This window comes from Vanellus vanellus, assembly GCF_965231255.1.
Source record: "Vanellus vanellus genome assembly, chromosome: 3".
Lineage (NCBI taxonomy): Eukaryota > Metazoa > Chordata > Aves > Charadriiformes > Charadriidae > Vanellus > Vanellus vanellus.
Genome location: NC_138907.1, coordinates 109,414,377 through 109,437,640, shown reverse-complemented (window position 1 = coordinate 109,437,640; position 23,264 = coordinate 109,414,377). Strand labels below are relative to the sequence as shown.

At 45.8% G+C, this 23,264-nt stretch overlaps 1 protein-coding gene across 1 annotated transcript; it reads right to left on the bottom strand.

Moving 5' to 3' along the window:
* Nucleotides 1-6,521: 6,521 nt before the first annotated feature.
* Nucleotides 6,522-16,821, bottom strand: RPS7 (ribosomal protein S7). The gene is made up of 7 exons (XM_082481639.1): nucleotides 16,775-16,821; nucleotides 16,087-16,168; nucleotides 15,713-15,784; nucleotides 13,985-14,128; nucleotides 9,175-9,239; nucleotides 7,280-7,430; nucleotides 6,522-6,637 (listed from the first exon to the last, which is right to left on the bottom strand). Exons 2-7 carry the CDS (start codon nucleotides 16,159-16,161, stop codon nucleotides 6,560-6,562), a joined length of 585 nt encoding a protein of 194 aa, XP_082337765.1. The 5' UTR covers nucleotides 16,162-16,168; nucleotides 16,775-16,821; the 3' UTR covers nucleotides 6,522-6,559.
* Nucleotides 16,822-23,264: the final 6,443 nt, after the last annotated feature.

The following is a 23,264-nucleotide window of genomic DNA, read 5'->3' as shown; positions in this document are numbered from 1 at the left end:
TGATGACACATCATCTGATGCACTCTTTCCCTGCTCTGCTCACATCATGTCATATCCCCTCTCCCAGCAAACCTCTCCCCGGCCCTGGGGTGTGCAACCTCCTTCCCCACCACAGCTCCTGCTCTGCCAGCCCACAGCACCACACACGCTGAGCAGCTCTGCTGGCAAAGAAGAGAAAAAACAGGTAACATAGATACCACAGCACTGCAGAGATAGTGGTGCCTCATACTCAGGACTCACTGTGGGCTACCTTCATAAAGGCAGACCTCTCCTAAACCACCATTTCCATGTTGGGCTGGAACCTAGCTACCCTCCTCCACTGCTATCAACCCCTGTGCTTTAACACACACCAAATGGTCATGAGAAGGACTCATGATCACTTCCAGATTACATCAGTAAAGAAAGGACACAATGGTAGAACACAAACACAACTGCACAAGGACCACACAGCTCTAATTTGGAAGCTCAGTTTTACACATACACAAGCCCCGTTAGTTCAGTGGGAGCAGAAGGCAATTAACAGCACTGGGCCCTTGAAGCACTCTGTTGGCAGCAACTTGCCAAGGGAAATGTTTGATGTAAAGAATGCAGCAAAATGACTGTAGTCCAAGCCTTTGAAGATCATATTACAATAGCAAAGGCAATGTCCATTTACATACATATCTACTCTCCCTGTAAACACAGGCAAATAACTTTGAGGCCAGAAACAGAACTCAAGGGAGAAATACAGACATTTCAGGGAAAGTTAGTAGAAAAGGTAGGATTAAACACTGGGGAAACAGAAGTGAAAAATAAACATAAATTACCAGAGTTCAAAAGAAAAGGGCAAACAGTACAAATGTAGTGGAAGTGTTTTCTCTGGGAAAGGAGAAAATAAGCAAGTACATGGCTTTCTTTCACCTAGGAGAGAGAAAAGGGCACAGCCCCCTTACAGAAAGGCATAGGCATCCTTCGCCCACCCAGAAAGCCAACTAGAAGCTGCGTGGTCACATTGGTGCACCATCTAAATCGGGCTATGTGCAAACTGGGGTACTGATCCATGGACTGCACGGGAGCAGCTTAAGCCATTACCAGGTCACAGTAGCTGTTGACTATTAAGCTAAAGCTTTTCATTACGTTAATATGCCTGTCTGAGAAACTGTAGCACTTCAGAAGCTGATTCACAAGTCTTTCAGCCACAGCTGGCAGATGGAGCGGGACAGCCTTCAGAGGCTGGGATACACAGGAAGACCAGCTACCTCATCTTGACTCACGGCACAACACTCACACAGCCTTTAAACTCAGGTTAAACACCACGCCGACACAACTACAGGTAGAAGTCTTGGATTGAAACCAACCAAAACCAGGTAAACAAAAGCAAGTTGGTTGTAAAAGGACAAGAACAAGTCTTCTGTTAGGAAACAGGAAAAAATTGTTTATACATTTCAGTAGCCTTCAGGCAAATTCTTCTACTCTTTCCAGTCAGTTGGCATTAACTTTGTGTCTGTAAGAGGATTAAACATAACATCTATTTTAAAACAAAATGGCTATCTAAAAATGTTGGTTTTATGAGAAAATTACAAGGCTCTAATTCTCCCCTTGGTTTGGCAAAACATCCAATGGCACCAGCAACATTCCCAAGCAGATTTTCGCAGGGGGTGGAAATTGGCAATGCCCAAACTCCTTAATAAATCAGTATCTGAGCTCAATTGCTGGAGCTCAGCTTATCACAGACCATCATAAATGCTGTTCCAGTTCTTGAAAGTTAATGGCTTAAGCCCTTAGCAAGCCTCCCAAGGCCAACTCCTGAAAGATGCAAAGAGATGCAGCAGATGCACAACTCCTCCAATAGTACTGATCTGCACACCTGCATGCTGAGTGCATCCCCTCCTCCGCTCCCAAGAGGACGTAATGATGTGTCCCATTCCCCTTGGCTTCACCTAAACAGGAATTGTTTAGCCAAGAAAATAGGAAACAACTTTATAAAACACCAAGGTACACCTAGGAAAAAACAGCCTGTACAGCTGTCCCTGTGAAGGTATCCATCTGAACTTCACTCCCTTAGCGCCGCCCCAGGGGACAGACAGCACCACTGCACCTCCATGGGCAGGGAGACACCAGAAGCTATCCCTACCACCTCTTCTGTAGATGTATGGTGGGAAAGGTCAGTGCAGAAACAGCAACACACGTTTAACTTTGCTTGCAGCTGCGTAAAATCTGCCCTTCAACTTCATTAATGGTGCTGCACTAACCTTTTTTGCATAAAACTTCTGAGTAGCATTCACTGCGGCAGTAGTACAGAAACCGCTTTTTCTGTTACTCCCCATCTCTAATTGGCATAATCTCTCTAGCCTGGCTTTAATTCTATCTTTGCTGCTCCAGGGGCAGATCAAAACTGAGCCAGACATGTCAGCACAATATCCAATATGAAAAACATTAGCTATTAATCATTCAGCAACACCTAGCAGCATCTGTTCATTGCTAAGCTTAGGAATGATTTTCCTGGAGAAAAAAAAAAAAAAAGTAACAGTAACTGGAGGGTAGAGGAGGGGATACCCGAACTTGCAAACTGCAACAAATCCAACAAACTTCATCCTCTTAATCACAAGACAAGATAAGTAAGAACCTTTACATGTAGCTCTCTGTAGGGAACAGAGCACTAGTACAGAGAGATGCTTGTCTCACTTCTTTCTCTCCCTCAGCAGAACGCAGGTTTTTCCACACGAGCGCTCTTAAGCTCTTAAGGCAGGCAGTAAGAGGCACAGCAAAGCCACTTTGTTATAACAGGGTCAACCACTCGCACTGATCAATGCCACAGGCAGGCCCGAACAGAGAACAGGAAAACTCACATTCCCTCAGCCTAACAAAAAGCCTTCTTTTTATGAGACTTCGTGACTTCCTGTAATCAGTATCTTTTTTTTTTTTCTGTCATTCTGATACACCTCTAGAGACCTGGAAAGCACAGCCCACAAAGAGGAAAAGCTCTAAGTTTTTGGCATTGCTCTAGCTTTCAGATATAACAGAGAATCACTCAGGCCTCCCACTTACAAAATTGGGTAAAAATGAAGGCATAGGAAATAGATTCCTTCAGTCCATAATGGACAAGTGATAGGATTTCCTTTTAATACTGCTCAGCCAGATGCTCCCACTTACACGCAAGAGGGGCTAATCCAACACGATGTTATCGTGCATCAAATTATCATATTAATACAACGTGGGTCAAGCACTTACCACCCAAAACTTCAAACAAGTTCTGCCACACTAGGAATTTTAACACATCTACACACCTTTTCAAAGGGAAATCAGCCAGGAGCAGCTTTCCCCACAGAGAAAAATATTCAAAGACATTTGCAAAGGATTCATATGGAATAAACAATGAAAGCTTGAATATAAGGTGCAAGTCTCAAGAGCACCAAACAGATGTAAAGGCCCTGCTCCTCTATCCTGCAGTAGCTCAAAATAAATCAGTCTTTTTATACTCTTCGGTATGTGACAGTCTCTTCACATTGACGCTACCCATGTACTACTGCTGCACAGGGTCTTGGTACAGAGTGCCCCACCGCTTTTTTTGCGGACCAGCTGATAAAGTCCTAAGGAATCACACGTTCAGAGTTCAACTGCACCAGCACATGAAGGGTATAGGAAAAGTCTAGCATCATCTCCTATGGAGTCTGTTTAGGTTAAGGTAACATTTGACACCAGTATTCCGGCAGCCTCATTAGCACTTGACCAGATGGCATCAACTGACTTTCCAGATTGCAGGCGTTCACTTGATGTGCTTGTCAAGGGACAGAGGGAGTTGTCTGACTGTATCACTGACACTTACACACAAGGGAGTCCGTGAATAAAGGTAAACTAGGACTAAAGTCTTTTGCAAAGCTCACAGCCTGGTATTTTTATGCCACAAAAATCCACCTTTACTTGCAGCTTAGTTGACGTAAGAACCATAAATGGCTTTGACAGCATTATCCTTTCACTCAAAAAATTTGCTTATGGGGCCATCATGGGCCTTTGCATTTCACACAGTTCAAAGGGCTTGCAACAAGAGCCAAGAAAAATCTATAGCCAGCTGGCAATGCCTGGGAACATTTGCAATCTTCATATTCAGTTTACTAGATTTCTCCTCCCCCGCTTACCCCCCTCCCGGTGCTTCAAAACTAGAAACGCCGCTGACATTTTTATTACTATGAAGAGATGAAACCCGAGTTGCATTTCACCATGAAACAAGAAATGCTGTCTACTGAAGCCGGCTGTCTGAGCATCACCTCTTCTTGCAGATGTTACACAGCCCCAGCAGACTCACCAACATCTAACTAAAGGTAGTTAACATCTGGTAAGTCTCCAAATACTCCCCAGGCTGCTTCTTCCAACACACACCCAGCAAATATCTATTTGCACAGGCTACCATCTGTCATTGCTGTAGCAGGCTTAGTAACACGTCTGACTTGAGACTAGAATTACTTTGGGGGTCTCGGGGTGGTGTTTCCAACCTGAATGCCCATTTTAACAAGGAAAACTTGAATTCTAAAGCTCTAGCACTCCTTTTGCTACAAAATCTTTTGTGATTACTCTCCACACAAGCAGCCAGGATTTGGGGTTATTATATACCTGCAACTCCCCTCACCTAATTCGAAGGGAAGCTGAATCATTCCAAGATGAACAACAGTCAAAAAATAAAGTTATACTCCAGAGGCAGAAGTCTGAAAAGGAGAAAAAGGCCCTAAGCTATGCCAAAGATACAGCCTGCTTTTTTGTGCCAACATTCAAGCCTTGTCAGTAAGTAGCAGGAAATTAACTACTAGTTGCAACAGGGCAGGTGTGTTTTCCTTGTTCTCTTTGCATTGTCTGCACCAAAAGTAACAGCATATCGCTACCTGTCCCACCCTACTAAACAGAAGTTACAGCATGACTTCAAAAGCTTCACTTTTTCCAATGCAAAAGCAATTGTTTTAACCTTTTAGGTCTTCCCAACCAAAGAAGAGAGGTATCGAATAGTAAGCAAACAAAACCACAGTAAATGGGAAAAGGAAATAAAGGTACAAAGATCCTCAGCCAGCAGCACTTGTCCTCCATCTACTCTCAGGTAGGAAGATGCACGTTATTAAGGGCTCCTGGTACACAGGCTGTTACCTACTAAGCTCTCCACCTAATAGGCTCTGTAATTAGTTGCCTTTCACTGTATTAACCACTTACTCCCAAGTAACAGAATAGAATCATAGAATCACAGAATTGTTGAGGTTGGAAGGGACCTTTAAGATCATCATGTCCGACCATTAACCTAACCTGACAAAACCACTTCTAAACCATGTCCCTAAGTACCATGTCTACCCTTTTTTTAAACACAACAGGATTGGCGAATTCACCACCTCCCTGGGCAGCCTATTCCAATGTTTAATAACACTTTCAGTGAAAAAGTGTTTCCTAATATTCAATCTAAATCTCGCCTGGCATAACTTGAACCCATTTCCTCTCATCCTATCACTTGTCACTTTAGTGAATAACCTGTTCAGTACAGTGAAGTACTAAATTCATATAAATTGCTGAGAGCACTTACATGCCCAATTCCATGCTCCCCCCAAGCTGGAAAAAAAAAAAAAAAAAAAAAAAAAAAACCAAAAAAAAAAAAAAAGAGAAGTTACTTGCTGAAAGTGTTTCTAAACAAATATCCAAGTCAAAACTGTAGTGTTTTCAGGACACTATCATGCAGCCTCCAACTGCTGGGATACAGCTAGTCCTTCCCCACCTCTCCCCATATCACCAAGCATGTACTATGTTAAAACACCATCTAAAAAACCCCCAAACATTCCAGCTTCACCCTGGCATACCTACCCCTGCCTTCAGTTATAAGCCATGAGGAAGGTTAACTCAACAGTGATACATCTACATACTGCTAATATATGGAGATTCAAAAATCCATTATTCCTGAAAGCAAGATCAATGTCTAAAAAAAACTGTAGTTTGTGTCCAGCAAGGCAGTCAAGCACGCAGAAGTAAAAATGTCTCCCCATTTCATGCTGATAAAGGTGAGAAGCTGCAGAACCCACTTTTGGGTAAGAACTGGAATGTAATTTTGCCATTCAAAGAGCAAGAAAGTTACCTCAAATTTAAACTATACCTCCCCCAACATATTTCCCAAAAATTCAACCCCCTTTTTCAGATGCTATCACTCCATGTTTCATAGGTCACACCACCTGCTAGGTAGACTTCTTCCAGTGTCAGGAACATGTAGGTCTCCATCTGGTGCTGTTGTGTGCAAAACTCAGGAGTTCCACTGCCCTACAGTAATTCTCCATTCTCCCCAAAAGGAACATATCAATTCAGTTTGGTTTTCAGTGACAATTATTTTTGCAGACTCTGGACTTTTTTGTCCAGAGTTGTGTTGTGACAGTGCCAAGAACAACCTATGAGGGCTACCATTAAAACGCTGGTGACTTAACATGTTGATACACAAATGTCACTCATCCAGACGGTAGAGAAGTCTCATGAACCGGTTAATCCCCACCTGTTTTTATGGAATTCAAAATTTAAATGAAATTACTCTGTTATATGAACAGTTGTTTATTCAGCCATTTTTTGCACTTTACAGCTGGAATTCTGGAAATTCAAACACCACATCTTTGCCTGTGAGCTTCTTGTAGACACCAGAAAATGTTTCCACCTGTAAAGACAAACAATCTTATTTATACATACTGTATAGGGAAGTAAAATCTATGTTAACATACTTTAGGTACTATACTATTTCCCCCTGTGCCTTCACTCTGAAGTGAACTCTCAAGCTGACCATTTTCTTCTAGATTAAGGCAGCTGAGCATTTCCACAGAAGACATGCTTTTCTGGAGAACATTTGGAACCTCTTTTATTTGCAACCGTAGGACATCCAGAGAGCTGAGCTGTCCTAAACATGTCCCCACAGAAAAAAACTAAGCAAAATGATGGGGGACTTCAGGTTGTACCAAGCACATCTGTTTAAGGTCAACACTAAGTGCTTGACTTAAAACAAACAGAAAAAAAAAATCCACAACACCCAAACAAACAAAAAAACCCTCAACAAAACACTGTCCGTTTCCATGAGGGAACCAATATATCTACTTTAGAATCCAGGGGTTTTGGCAAGTTGAACCAGAACTTTAGTTCAAAACTCTCTTGCCTCATCTTCAGCATCTCACTCTGAATACAAACAGAAGCATCTCCACTGCCACAAGCCAAAAGGCAGTCTTTTACTATATCACATAAGCAGCCTCTTCGTTATGTCAGAATGCTACCACAGCCTGCATGAAAAAGTAAAGATTTTTTCATTTACCTTGTGTTCAACATTGTTCTGTTGTGCTTTGTCCAAATGGACTTTTATGAGCCTGCTGCCGTCCAGTTTTACGCGGATTCTCTTGCCCACGATTTCACTTGGGAAGACCAGGTCTTCAAGAATGGCATCGTGCACTGCAGTAAGCGTACGGCTGAAATGCCATATTTGTATTGTTAAAACATGTCCTCTTGCCAAATTTTCCAGTTCGCTAAGCTTTAAACCTTCCACAGCATGCTTTACCTAAAATTCAGTTGTGTTTTGATTTGGGTTTGGTTTTGTTGTTGGGTTTTTTTTTTAATGCTGCAGTGTGATAATACCACACCATTTTGCAGATCATGCAAAAATAAAAGCTGAATTCGACAGTGCATACAGAAACTTAACGAGTGCATAAGAGGAAAAAGTCAGCAAACAGGTTTCTGACCTTTTAGATCACACGTTGCTTTGCAGCAACGGCCCTGAAACATTCTTTTATTTCTACACATTTAAGGAAAATTTTGTTTCAATCAGAACCAAGTTGTCCCATCTGCAATTCTACCAAAGACACTTAGCGGAAGAGTTTAAGGGTGCAAGTATCTTTAACTACATAGAGTACGTTCACAGGAAACCCAGTTTTGAAAACACTGGTTTCTGCATCTGCCTAAACCCAAGTGGTTTAAAACACCAAATGTATTACTGGAGAAATCTAACTGGTAAGTTTAATCCATGCTTAGAAGACTGACTGATGTCTACGTTTGTAGAAATGTCTGGAAGTGAGCCAAATTGAGAAAAATTAATCCAGGTTATTTTGTGTATGTGTCTAGATGACTAGTAAGATTTCCAGCTTCCCTATCTGCAGTTTTAAGGCAGCATCACCATTAACCAAGACCCGTGTCTACAGCAGCATTTCAAACTTGCAAAGGTCGAGATAGCTAAGGGAGACAAACTTCAATCATTTCTATACTTTGCAATATACATATCACATTTTTACAACACCACTAGTCTGATTTAGTCTCAGTCTGAGAAAGGGATAGCCCTGCACACCCTTTTTTTGCTCCTGCGGAAAGTGGCAGCATGCTAATCAGGTACACAGATGCCAACTTCTCTAGCTGCTGTCCAATAGTAGTTTTAATATAACACAGAGCCCTCCAAAGGCAGGACTTCAGCTAGAGCAGTAACATGAAACTGCACTTTTAAAATCCATGCCCAAAGAATTCAAAATACAGTAACAGATACGATACAGGTATAACACTGGGGCTGGGAGAAGTTACAGGAACACGCCACATGCCATAAAGAGGACAAACTTTTAAGACATGGACTACGTAATGATACAGTAAGATGAAGAACAGTCTACAAGAGGCACTGACATCCACATAGACATAGCAGTGTTGCACATCTAGCAATAAAGAGATTAGATGAGAGCAAGAAGGCCATTTAACACAAATGACTACACTACTGCTGTTAAACTCATGCCCAGCGAGACTACTCGTACCTACACCCTTCCTCAGCCATTCTCTCCCTCACTGCATCCCTTCAGTGTGCCAGCCCTGCCTTCTGTACAGTCTAACATGTGATGTGGGTCTTCCTACAACTTAAAAAAAAAAAATTCTTGTCAGCACACTGTGATAACAGAGACAGCAGGTTGGAGTTTCTTAAACCATTACTGCTGGCTAAAAATCAGCTACAGCTGTAGCTAGACATACAGATGGAGTTCTAAGAAATGCAACACAGCACCCAAAGTCAAGCTTATTACTGCATCCTTTAGCAGTCAAATGCCAGATACTATTTCAAGCAGTAAGGAATAGGACAAGACCACACAATTGCTTCAATGGCTTCTCAAAAAGTCAACTAAACATTACTTGACTTAGCTATCAAGTTACAAAAAAGGCTGTCATATTGAATCAATATTATTTACACACCTCCTGGGACGCTTTTGCTTGTTTTTTGTGCGGCTTTTTCTTGTTGGCTTGGGCAGAATCCTTCTCTGTTAAGGAAGAAAAAAAAAAAAAAAAAAAAAAGGCATTTCTCAGTAACTAATGTTTACAATCAACTCAAAAAACCCCAACCAATACACATGCAAGTTCCCCCCACACACTAGAAAGAAACACATGAAGCACCTAAAAAGGAGCTTGAAGTTTGCCTACAGCTACACCAGACATTGAAAGAAGCATGCGCTCAGTCTGCTAATACATGACTCTATGGCTGGTGTCACCGTCACAATTTTGGGTTTTTTTTGACAATGGGATGGCCTATGTGGCACCAGGCTTGCTGGCATCAGATGGGGTTCATTTTTCTCAAAAGGGAAAGAGGGTCTTTGCTCACGAGCTAGCGGGGCTAGCTTTAAACTAGACTTGATCGAGGGGAGGGTATCATCAGGCTTGCTCATGACAAGCTAAGGGACAATACTCCAAGGTTTGAGGGATGGGGTGCTAGCGAGGGCCTTCAACCTGTTGCTCCAAGATGTGCTGGGTACAGTGCAGCACACTCCAAGTCTTACGGAGATAAGCCAGGGGCTCCTGAGGCAATAGAAGCCAACAGGAAAACACGGATAAAACACCTCAAAGGAAGGCCACCTGGAGAGCAGCACGAAGGATTTGCAGCCACTCCAGCCAGTAAGTCAGCTTCAACAGGGTTAGAGATGTGCGCAAGCCTCCAGGGTTTTGATCTCATTGGCATCACAGAGACGTGGTGGGATGGCTCCTAAGACTAGAGTGTTGGAATGGAAGGATACAGGCTCTTTAGGAAGGACAGGCAGGGGAGACAAGGAGGGAGTGTTGCCCTATATGTCAATGAACAGCTGGAGTGTATGGAGCTCCATCTGGTGATGGATGAAGAGCCAACTGAGAGCTTATGGGCCAGAACTAAAGGGAATGCAGGGGCAGGAGACATTACAGTGAGGGTCTGCTACAGGCCACATGACCAGGATGATGGAGCAGATGAGGCCCTCTATAGACAGATAGGAGTGGCATTGCATTCATAGACGCTGATCCTCATGGGTGACTTCAACCACACCGCTATCTGTTGGAGGGACAACACAGTGGTGTACAAACAATCCAGGAAGTTCTTGGAATGCATCAAGGACAACTTCCTTCTCCAAGCTGTAGAGGAGCCAATGAGGAGGAGGACCTGAGCTATACTGGACCTTGTCCTTACCAACAAGGAGGGGCTAGTCAAGAATGTCAAGCTCAAGGGTAGCCTTGGCTGCAGTGATGATGAAATGATAGACTTCGAGATCCTTAGGGCAGCAAGAAGGGTGTGCAGCAAGCTCACTACCCTGGACTCCGGGAGAGCAGACTTTGGCCTCTTGAGAGATCTGCTTGGTAGGGTTCCATGGGATCAAGCACTGGAGAGGAGAGGGGCCCAAGGAAGCTGGTTAGTATTCAAGGATCACCTCCTCCAAGCCCAGGAGCAATCTATCCCAACTAAGAAGTCAGGCAAAAACACCAGGAGGCCTGCATGGATGAACAAGGAGCGCCTGGACATACTCAAAAGCAAAAAGGAAGCTGACAGAGGATGGAAGCTAGGACAGGTAGCCGTGAGGAATACAGAGAAACTGTGTGAGCAGCCACTGACCAGATTAGGCAAGCTAAAGCCCAGATAGAATTAAATCTGGCCAGGGATAAAGAACTGGCTGGACGGTCACACTCAAAGAGTTGTGGTCCAACCACTCAATGTAGACAGTAAATTATCCATGGCCCAGCAATGTGCCCTTGTCGCCAAAAAGGCCAATGGAATCCTGGGCTGCATAGGGAAGAGTGTGGCCAGTAGGTCGAGGGAGGTCATTCTCCCCCTCTACTCTGCACTGGTGAGGCCACAACTGGAATACTGTGTCCAGTTTTGGGCTCCCCAGTTCAAGAGGGACAGGGAACTGCTGGAGCGAGTCCAGCGAAGAGCAACTAAGATGATTAAGGGCTTGGAGCATCTGCCTTATGAGGAAAGGCTGAGAGAGCTGGGACTCTTTAGCCTGGAGAAGAGAAGGCTGAGGGGAGACCTTATTATGGCATATAAGTATCTAAAGGGTGGGTTGAAGGAGGATGGAGCCAGGCTCTTTTCAATGGTTCCAAGTAACAGGACGAGGGGCAATGGGCACAAGTTAGAACACAGGAAGTTCCGTTCAAATACATGGAAAAACTTCTTTACGGTGAGGGTGACAGAGCACTGGAACAGGCTGCCCAGGGAGGTTGTGGAGTCCCCTTCTCTGGAGATTTTCAAGACCCGCCTGGATGCAGTCCTGAGTAATGTGCTCTAGGCAATCCTGCTTTAGCAGGGGAGTTGGACTAGATGATCTCTAGAGGTCCCTTCCAACTCTGATGATTCTGTGATTCTGTCCATGTGGAGAGCAGTGACAAGTGGCATTCCTCAGGGGTCGGTACTGGGGCCTGTACTGTTCAACATCTTTGTTGGCGACATGGACAGTGGGATCGAGTGCACCCTCAGCAAGTTTGCCAATGACATCAAGCTGTGTGAGGCAGCTGACATGCTGGAGGGGAGGGATGCCATCCAGAGGGACCTGGACAGGCTGGAGAAGTGGGCCCATGCCAATCTCATGAAGTTCAACCAGGCCAAATGCAAGGTCCTGCACCTGGGTTGCAGCAACCCCAAGCACAAATACAGGCTGGGTGGATAATGGATTGAGAGCAGCCCTGAGAGGGATTTGGGGATGTTGGTGGATGAGAAGCTCAACATGAGCCAGTAATGTGTGCTTGCAGACCAGAAGGCAACCATATCCTGGGCTGCATCAAAAGAAGCATGGCCAGCAGGTCGAGGGAAGTGATTCTCCCCCTCTACTCCACTCTTGTGAGACGCCACCTGGAATATTGCGTCCAGCTCTGGAGTGATCAGCACAAGAAGGACATGGACTTGTTGGAGCAGGTCCAGAGGAGGGCCATGAAGATGATCAGAGGGTTGGAGCACCCTTCCTATGAAGGCAGGCTGAAAGAGTTGGGGTTGTTCAGCCTGGAAAAGAGAAGGCTCCAGGGAGACCTTACAGCAGCCTTCCAGTATCTGAAGGGGGCCTACAAGAAAGCTGAAGAGGGACTTTTTACAAGCACATGTACTGACAGCACGAGGGGGAATGGCTTCAAATTGGAAGAGGGGAGATTAAGATTAGGTATTAGGAAGACATTGTTCACTATGAGGTTTATGAGGCACTGGAACAAGTTGCCCAGAGAGGCGGTAGATGCCCCGTCCCTGGAGGTGTTCAAGACGAGGCTGAATGGGGCTTTGAGCAACCTGGTCTAGTGGGAGGTGTCCCTGTCCATGGTGGGGGGTTGGAACTAGATGATCTTTAAGGTCCCTTCCAACCTAAACCATATGATTAGAACCTGATATTACTTACAGTAGCTGAAGTACTCGTATTGATTTATTTCTTATCTACTGATCCTGTATTCAGCACACTGAAATAAAAGATTTGTATTTCATCCCACCCTGCCCCATGAATATCACCAGGGTAGTTTACTGTGTCATATTAGCCATCTGAACACATTTCTTTGGGAACAGAAATCTCAAAGAATTTGACAATTTCTGTTACATTGAGTTTACTACTCTGCTTCACAGCAGAGGCTATCTCAGTCCCACAGACAGCTAGCTGACATCTGAGATCGAAACACTAGTTTGAAGAATGAGATGTATTACACGATCCAATCAAACCCTGGCTTAAACGCAATCTGCTCCAAAGCAGCATCTACAGGTATTTATACCAGCTCAGATCAGAAAAACTAGTTTCATCTACCCTTGCAGACAGGGAAGCAGAAAACACTGAGATGCAGTTTAGATGAAACATTTTAGATGCAGTTGTAGCCAGCCACCTGCAGTATTTTCTACCAACACATCACAGCCTCTGCATGACTGTATTCATGATGATGCTACTGTAATCCAAACTGGGTCACGTCACGTTCAAAAGCAACAGCATTTCACCTACAGCAGAACAGCTGCACGTATTCCCTTCTAAAATTCAGATTACTAAAACAACAGGGAATTCTCAAGCACTTAGTTCAAGTGAGCCAGAGGCACTTCATTAAAAGAAGTCTTCTTGGCCACATAAAGATTCAGGGTAAGGTACTCTGGCTCTTAAAATCATGTTACAAAGAATTTTTGCTAAAAAGAGCTTCAGTCTAACAACCAACTGTCCACTCTGCAGACAGATCTTCAGAATTTGTCCACCCCTTAGTACTGCTCAGAGAGCCCTCTATCACCTTTTCACAGCTTAGCTCCTTCCATAAATTCAGAACTCGAGTCAAGTTTTTCCTTCCTCTCCTATTAACCTGAATTTTAAGTGCTTAGATTATGTAAGCATAGTAAAGTTCCTAATAGTATTTGCTCCCTTTAACTTTCAAGCTTTGCTTCTCAAACTTCTAAAGAAGAGAGGCCAGAACAAGTAAGTTACAACCTCTTCCAAAAAGCTTCACATCTCACCAAGCTTACATAGCCTTGGCTATTTTAGCTTACATCCACAGAAGGACATTCATTACATTTCCTGCTGGTACAAAAATATGCACTATATCATCGTTACCTTGAAATGACAAGACATGACAGGTAGTGCAGCACTGGCACAGGTTATCCAGAGACACTGTGGAATCTCTGTTCTTGGATGTTGTCAGGACTCAGCTAGACAAAACCATGGCTGACCTGATCTAATGTTGGCAACAGTCCTGCTTCAAGCATGAGGCTGGACTAGATGCCCTCAGGGATCCCTTCGAGTCAACATTTTTATGCTTCTAAGCATTTTACCTGAGCAATGAACACCACATGCTTTCCACTGAATTTCTTCTCCAGCTCACGAACTAGCCGCACCTGAATCTTCTGGAAAGATTTCAGCTGAGGAACTGGTACGAAGATAATGATGGCTTTTCTGCCACCACCCACTTCAATTTCCTGAAACAGAAGTAGAAAGTAAACATTATTTAGGGGTCAAGAAGCAGTGTTTGGTTTGATCGTGAATCCTCTGACAGAGATATTTGATAGGCTTGCTTACAACTTTGGAGCGGAGTGAGAAGGAGCATCAGAAAGCAGTACCTGTTTTAATGCCTTTAAGAGCAAGCATTAAACAGAAAAACCTCTGTCAGAGTGCTTGTTTTACTCTAAAGGAGTGATTGGGCAATCAATCCCACCACTCCTTTCACAGTCACATCCTTTGACTAGCAAAGCTCATTCTTTCTGCAGGATGGGACTCAGATGCTAGAATCCTAACTACACTGAATGCTTATCATCATATCTGCAGTGGTACTTAGATGATCATACAAAGTTTCAAAAATTATTTGCCTCTAATGCAGACTCCAGACAGTTTACAATAATAAATCTCTTATTTTTGAGCTGCTACTTCATGGAAGTCATCTTCTGTTCACCACTTGCCAAGGCCTGCATTGCCAGGTTTACAACACACCAACGTGGATTACTTTTTCCCCTGGTTTCTGTCTCCAGCAGTTGATCGAAACCAAAGAAGTTTGTATAGGCTTCTCCTATGACCCCAACTGCAGACATCCTCGTTCTCCTACAGAACGGAAAGCTGAACTGTTTTTCACCAGCTACGTTCCCACATGAGTTAACTCAGATGCCCACAGGAAATTTCTCACAAATAAAACTAAGCACGAACTAAACAACAAAGACATTTTAAGAACTCCTCGTTGAGGACAGTACACATTGCTGTACTTCAGCAGCAAAGCAATTTTTCTGAAGGCCCTTGAACTCATGCACCAAGCCAACTTCTGCATTTCCAGATTCTTAACTTTAAGCAGTCAAGCATCTGTGTCTGTGTGAATATTGGTGGGCCTGGGCAAGAACCAAAGAGCAACCTACTGAAGTTTTTGGTTATAGCAAGCAGCTTCACAAGTTCCATCCAGTCTCCAAGGCTGACAAATTCTAACACTAATTTTCTTCCTCCTTTTCCACTAGTTTTCTTCTTTTTCTTCCTTAAGGTTTCATTGCCTTTATAAACTAAAACTAAAATTTAAAAACAGGCTAACCTATGTGATCAAGTCAGTCTATTACTTCAATCCATCTCCTATCTATTACTTGGTACATAAAAGAGGATTTACAACAAACGGATTTTACAGAGAGTATTACAGTTCATGTTCCTGACAAAGATTCTGTAATGCCTACATTGCCGGCCAATATACACACATAAAAAGTGAGTTTCAGATCTCACGCTCAGTTTGCAGAGATAGAAAGTAGAGCTAGCTTTCTTTTAAATACATTTATTTAAAATACCAAACTACTGCCATTTGAGTTTTGACAATGACTTTTCAGACCAGTTCCAAAAAAAACCCAACCTATGACAAAATCCTACATGTTAACAGCAAATACCAGAAGATAAACCAAAACAGCATACAGGAAAACAATCACAGCCTGTAAGAAACAGCTAAAGACACCATTCAACTCATATGTTAACATTTGCAAAAGTTAAAACACATGCAAAGAGCAAGTCACCAAACCATTCTTTATGGAGAAGGTCTCCCCTACCTTAGCTGCTGTGATGTTTAACTCCCGCAGCTGAGCCTTTAAGTCAGAGTTCATTTCCAACTCCAGCAGAGCCTAGGAAAGTGAAGTTGCAGAATAATCCATTACATACCGTTCAATTCATAAGAACCCTTGGGACTGAGGCCTGTACATGGTGCCTGTAGAGCAGGTATATGCTTTTTACCACAGCCAATATCAAAGATTTAACAATGACAGATGCAACAAGTTCAACTGGTGGGAACACAAGCCCTCCATAAAATTAGGAAAGAGTACACGCTTAGACAGCATCACCCTCGAAGTTTAAGCTCCAGACAACTGTCACAACACTGTGTCTGTAATTTGCAGTTGGTAACCAAACAGCAGGAAAGGACACATACCTGGGATATACCAGACTCGAACTCATCTGGCTTCTCGCCATTAGGCTTCACAATCTTTGCGCTAGAGCTGAACATGGCCTTTCTGCAACGCAAAAGAACACCTCAGTTGTCACCAGCAACACGTCTTCTGCCACAAGCACCGCAAAGACTCTGCGATCCCGGCTGCTCGGCCACATGCTTCGAGCGAAGCCGGACAGAACCCCACACAAGCCCCAGCACGTCGCTCCGGGGCACGTCGACCACCCCAGGTGAAAACCATTCAGGTGAACGCGGGCCCGGCCTGCCCACCGCAGCGCCCCGCCTTATGGGGGCCGGGAGCACCGGGGAGGCCGCCCGGCCGCTCGCGGAGCCCCACGTGCCGCCGGGCGAACCGACCAGCGGCTCTCCCCGCCTCCCGGGGCTCCGCGCCCGGCCCCGGCCCCTTCCTCCCACCCGGCGGCCTAATGCTCCCAGCGCCGCGGCCTCCCTGAGGCCATCGCCGGAGGAGGGTGGAGGAAAAACCCCGCCGGCTCCCCTCCCCCAGCACCGGGCGCCCCGGCGACCATCGGGCCCCGGGCGGGCGGTAATCGGGAGCATCCCCACACCGGGACTGCGGCGGGGAGCGCCGCTCGGCGCCCGACACCCTATGGTGGCATCGGTGGGGAAGGAAAAGGCGGCGGCGGGGCCCGCGCAGAGCCCGGGCACCCACCTCTCTCCGCGCCGGCCTAGGAAAAGGGAGAGTTCTCGCGAGGCCGGCTCAGATCGCGGCCAGGGAAGGCGCTCGCCCCGCCCACGCAGGAGTGAAGCCGCACCAGGAAGAAGGGCAGAGCGAAAACCCGCCTGCGCCGCGGGATTACGACGGCTTCCGCCAGCGCGAAGCCCGGATCGATCGCTCAAAGTCCTGGCACGGCGCCCTCTGATTACGTCATCACCAACCGCTGGAGGCGGGGTGGCAGACGCCGCGGCATAGCGCATGCGCAGTGCTTAGCTGGCGACGCCTGAGGGAGGTTGTCCCCCGTCCTGCCGCCTGCGGGAGCAGTGCTGTCTTCCCGCCTCTCTCCTGCTCCTATGAGCGCTCTCCCTGCGACCGATCGAGGGAGGAGGGAGGCAGAAAAGCCTGCTCCGCTCTGTCCCCCGCTGTTGTGCCCAGCCTTCGCCGCCACTCGCTTCTCTGTGGGCCCGTGAGGCGGCCTCCACCGCCCTGCTGGCCTGAGGGGCTCCCGCCTGCTGGCTCCCCTCACGAGCCGCAGTTCTCGGCCTGCGGTGTGGAAATGCTGCTTCTGTAAATAGTCGGCAGGACCTCGGCCTCGGCAGTGCGGCGCATCTCTCGGCTTGCTCCAGCAATGGCAGGGCCCATAAGCAAAGCGTGTCTGTCTCTTTCTTGTGGAGCTCCCTCGCCCACCTCAGGTGCTGCACAAAACACAGCAGCACACACCAGCTTTAAAAGCAGAGTAGGAGAGCGGACGGTCTTTTTTCTCTGCCTGTCCCTGTTTCATGTCTTCACATTCAGTTTAGCCAGCTGAGAGTTCACCCATGATGTTCAGCCCTTTCAAGGAAGAAGAGACCCACTGGAGCAGTCTCTGGCACAGTCACCCCCTGACCCGTGGCAAGGTGTTGTGCCAAACAGGCTATGGTCAGAACCATGCAGGGGAGCCTGCTGACAACCAGAGAGGACAGGCAGTCGCCTGCCAGCTCAGATCCAAACCTGGGTTTTGTTTTGTATGCTCCTATAAACAGGACTCTTAGTTGCTTCTGCTGAGACAATATCACACCAATCAGAGTTACTAAACTGTCATTAGACTGGAAATAACACACGAGTCTTCAGCTGTGTTCAGGTACTAACTCAAGATACGAGAGCCTTGGGGTCCATGTGTTCTCTCATCACTGGAAGCACTTTTTATTATATATTGTGTTATTATATGACAAGGCATGATGAACACTTCCATTTGCATACTGCTAAAAAAAACAAGCTGTGCTCTAGTTTTGAAAGTGAGTTATATGTTCATTCAGGTTGTAATAAGTAATTTGGCAAAAATTTTGCTTCAGCTAAAATGAATGTGTGCTCGCTATGGCTTCAGCTAAGATGGGTGTGCGCTTGCTATGTTTGGAAAAGGGATAGTGTTAAATAGGATATCAGACGAAAGCAACAGTTAGAACTACCGAAAATTTGCAGAACAAAGGGTGGTGTAGTTAGCTAAAATAACTACAGGAGTGTAAAGAATGAAGAAGCCACAAGAAGAACATGGTGATAAAGACTTCAAGCCTCCCTCCAACGACTACCAGGAAGACCCCTGAAGAAGCATAATGCCTGCACCACTAGAAGGGAGGGGGCGTGCTCAGGGGTGGGTTGCATTCCAAGAACTTATTATGTAAATTGCAGGGTGGGTTGCATTCCAAGAACTCATTGATTATGTAATTGAGGGTGGGTTGTGTTCCGAAAACTCATTGATTATGCAAATTATGTTCCAAGAAGAAACATGAATAAGTATAAGGAATACAAAATAAAAACAAGGGTTTGTAAAGGAAAAATGAGCCACAGGAGGAGAAATCCCCTGTGTAACTCCCAGTGCTGTAATAAATATTCTTTGCTCCACCGAATTTGCCCCAGACTAAAATTCAATACAGTGAGTGCATTTCTCACAAGGTTAAAGTAAGTGTCTGGCTGTGCAGCTAAAGTGGAGCTAAAGTCTTGCCTTGCTGGGTCTGGGTACCCCAGATGAGATTGACACCTCAATGTTTCTCTGTTGGCTGATTTAGAGAAGTTCCTTGCTCAAGGGAAAGTCCTCCTCTAAGGCAGGTGTGCAGCTCTTGGCTAAACATAGGAATGCATTTCAGAGCCCTGCTTCTGTGCTTAGATTCCCTAAGAGCAGCCTTTAGCTTGTAATTCCATGTTCGCTGTTACTATATAGTCTGTTACTTTAAAAAAATATATATATTCCTGTAATAGGAGTAATGAGCTCTTGTAAACAAAAAAAACTGACAAAGACCACCCCCAACCTAATCAACCTTGGCATCTGCAGAAGGCAGCCTGTCATGTTCTCTAACATTTGTGGGCTTTCTGATGAATTTATGATAGTCATAAAAGCAGATCGTTCAGTTTCTATTTTTCTCCAAATTCACTTTTTTTCCTTACATGAATTCACAGAATGGGAAAAACTGCCCAGCTCATACTGATGGTGTCGTGGTTTGGCCTCAGCCAGCAACAAAGAACCACGCAGCCACTCGTACGACTCCCACAGCCGTGGGCAAAATCAGCAGAAAAGGGGAAAACTCATGGGTTGAAATATTATAATTTAACAGAACTGACAAAGGGGAGAAGAAAGAAAACCAATAACACCGGTAAAGGAATATAAGAACGCGATTACAGTACCGCCGCAAAGAGCATCGACCGGACCCGCACGGCCGCAGCCCGTCACCAAGTGGCGACTGACTTCCTCTCCCCGGCTAGCTGCTTTTATAGCGGGGCATGGGTCACGTGGTATGGAATGCTTGCCTCCCCTGCCGGCTCCTTGGGGAAATTAACCCCATCCTTCCCGGAACCAGGACATTATCCACCCCTTATTCCATACCATCTATGTCATGCCCAGATCTTTCAGTTCCCATAGTCTATGAGCCATCCCTTAAAAATGTCCATTAAGCTCACATAGTCCATGACGGTAGGCTCCAGCAGTGAGAACAGTCTCTCAGGGCACATAAGATGATGTGTAGTGCTGAACTGGTGGGTGCTGTATTTGAAGCTCGTGACTGGGGAACCCAATGCAGTCCATGCCCACGGTCCACAGGTTGAAGATGTCGATCTCAAGGAGATTGCTGGGCGCCAGATACTGAGATCAGTTCTTATTACATCATCACACACTTTACTCAGTCTCATCAAAGTCCATCTGTCATTGATTTGGGTGATTCTTCTGTGGTACCATTGATAGCAATGATAATGATAACATACACCAGCAAGGTTATTTAACATTTAACATCATAAAATTATTCACTGGCTATTCTCACCCAAAATCAAAACCCCATGAGGTACACATCGGACCTCCCCATCCTCTCGCATCACCCACCAAGTGCACCTGGGTCCTTGTGCAAAAGCAGTCCCACGGATGGGTTTGCCTTTGCCTGAGGCAGGGCTAACCCAGACTGTCATTCCTAACATATTCTTCATATGCACTACAGGGACTTTATCCCCTTCTACTGTACGTGGAAGTTTTGATTGGGCAGGGCCAGCTCGATTGGCAGATCCCCTAGTGTTAACTAACCAGGTGGCTTTTGCTAAGTGGGTATCCCAATGTTTGAAGGTCCCACCCCCCATGGCTCTCAGGTAGTCTTTAACAGTCCATTATATCGTTCTATCTTACCCGAGGCTGGTGCGTGATAAGGAATATGATATACCCACTCAATGCCATACTCTTTGGCCCAGGAGTCTATGAGGCTGCTTCGGAAGTGAGTTCCATTGTCCGACTCAATTCTTTCTGGGGTGCCATGTCGCCATAGGATTTGCTTTTCAAGGCCCAGGATAGTGTTACGGGCGGTGGCATGGGGCACAGGGTATGTTTCCAGCCATCCAGTGGTTGCTTCCACCATTGTGAGCACGTGGCGCTTGCCTTGGCGAGTTTGTGGGAGTGTGATATAATCAATCTGCCAGGCCTCCCCGTATTTATATTTTAGCCATCGTCCTCTGTACCAAAGAGGCTTTAACCGCTTGGCTTGCTTAATGGCAGCACACGTTTCACATTCGTGGATAACCTGTGCAATAGTGTCCATGGTCAAGTCCACCCCTCGGTCACGAGCCCATCTATATGTCGCATCTCTTCCTTGATGGCCTGAGGCATCGTGGGCCCACCGAGCTATGAATAGTTCACCCTTACGTTGCCAGTCCAGATCCACCTCAGCCACTTCAATTTTAGCAGCCTGATCTACCTGCTGGTTGTTTTGATGTTCCTCAGTGGCCCAATTCTTGGGGACGTGGGCATCTACATGACGTACTTTCACAACCAGATTCTCAATCCGGGCAGCAATATCTTGCCACAGTTCAGCAGCCCAGATGGGCTTACCTCTGCGCTGCCAGTTGTTCTGCTTCCACTGCTGTAACCACCCCCACAGAGCATTTGCCACCATCCATGAATCAGTATAGAGGTAAAGTACTGGCCATTTCTCTCGCTCAGCAAATTTCCAAAGCCAGCTGAATGGCTTTTACCTCTGCAAACTGACTCGACTCACCTTGTCCTTCGGTGGCTTCTGCAACTCGTCGTGTCAGACTCCATACAGCAGCCTTCCACTTTCGATGCTTTCCCACAATTCGGCAGAAACCATCAGTGAACAGGGCATGTTTCTTCTCATTTTCTGGCAGTTCATTATATGGTGGGGCCTCTTCTGCACGCATCACCTCTTCCTCTAGTGATATTCCGAAATCTTTGCCTTCTGGCCAGTCCATGATCACTTCCAGTATGCCTGGACGACTGGGGTTTCCCATTCGAGTTCGCTGGGTGATCAGTGCAATCCACTTACTCCACGTAGCATCAGTTGCATGATGTGTGGCAGGGACCCTTTCTTTGAACATCCAGCCCAGCACTGGCAGTCGAGGTGCTAAGAGGAGCTGTGCTTCAGTGCCAACCACCTCCGAAGCAGCTCGAACCCCCTCATATGCTGCCAGTATCTCCTTTTCCGTTGGGGTATAGCGGGCTTCGGATCCTCTGTATCCCCGACTCCAGAACCCCAGGGGTCGACCTTGAGTCTCCCCTGGTGCTTTTTGCCAAAGGCTCCAGGTAGGGCCATTCTCCCCGGCTGCAGTGTAGAGCACATTTTTAACGTCTTGTCCCGCCCTGACTGGCTCCAGGGCTACTGCATGAACTATTTCCTGCTTAATTTGTTCAAAAGCTTGTCGTTGCTCAGGACCCCACTTAAAATCATTCTTTTTCCGCGTCACTTGATATAGAGGGCTCACAATCAAACTGTAATTTGGAATATGCATCCTCCAAAAGCCCACAACACCTAAGAAAGCTTGTGTTTCCTTTTTACTAGTCGGTGGGGACATAGCTGCTATTTTGTTGATCACATCCATTGGGATCTGACGGCGTCCGTCTTGCCATTTTATTCCTAACAATTGGATCTCCTGTGCAGGTCCCTTAACCTTACTTCGTTTTATGGCAAAGCCAGCTTTCAGAAGGATTTGAACTATTTTATTCCCTTTCTCAAAAACTTCTTCTGCTGTGTCACCCCATACAATGATGTCATCAATGTACTGCAAATGTTCTGGAGCTTCACCCTGTTCCAGTATGGTCTGGATCAGTCCATGACAAATGGTGGGGCTGTGTTTCCACCCCTGGGGCAGTCGATTCCAGGTGTACTGGATGCCTTTCCAAGTGAAAGCAAACTGTGGCCTGCACTCTGCCGCCAAAGGGATTGAGAAGAATGCATTGGCGATATCAATCGTTGCATACCACTTGGCTGCCTTCGACTCCAGTTCGTATTGAAGCTCTAGCATGTCTGGCACGGCAGCGCTCAGCGGTGGTGTGACTTCATTCAGGCCACGATAATCTACTGTTAGCCTCCACTCTCCATTAGATTTTCGCACTGGCCATATGGGGCTATTAAAGGGTGAGCGAGTCTTGCTAATCACTCCTTGAGTCTCTAGTTGACGAATCAACTTATGGATGGGAATCACAGAGTCTCGGTTAGTGCGATATTGCCGTCGATGCACCGTTGTGGTAGCAATTGGCACCTGTTGTTCTTTGACCCTCAACAACCCTACCACAGAGGGGTTCTCTGAGAGACCAGGCAAGGTGGATAACTGTTCAATTTCTTCCGTCTCCAAGGCAGCTATGCCAAAAGCCCACCGGTATCCTTTTGGGTCCTTGAAGTATCCTCTCCTGAGATAGTCTATGCCAAGGATGCATGGAGCCTCTGGGCCAGTCACAATGGGATGCTCCTTGGGGGTATTAACCCCATCCTTGCCGGAACCAGGACAGATGGCCAGGGTCAGTATAGAGATTTGAAATTATCTAAACAACACTGATGAGGATCCAATAGAAGAGTGAAAAAAGAAAGAAAACAAGTAATCATCTCAGCAGTCCCATAGCCTGCATTCAGTTTGTACTGTGTAATCCTTTATGAGAGGGAGAAAGAATAGATGGTGTGCAGATGGAGCACAATTGAACTGTTCAGAGTGCCAATAAGGAAGTGAAGAAGCAACGTGACTGTCTGCA

Bases quoted from the DNA above. Each gene is read 5' to 3' on its own strand.
- RPS7 (XM_082481639.1), bottom strand. From the start codon at position 16,161: ATGTTCAGCTCTAGCGCAAAGATTGTGAAGCCTAATGGCGAGAAGCCA. The intron at 15,785-16,086 runs GTATGTGTCCTT...TCACTTTCCTAG, and splicing joins TCGAGTCTGGTATATCCCAG to GCTCTGCTGGAGTTGGAAAT. The intron at 14,129-15,712 runs GTAGGGGAGACC...CTTCTGTTTCAG, and splicing joins TAAACATCACAGCAGCTAAG to GAAATTGAAGTGGGTGGTGG.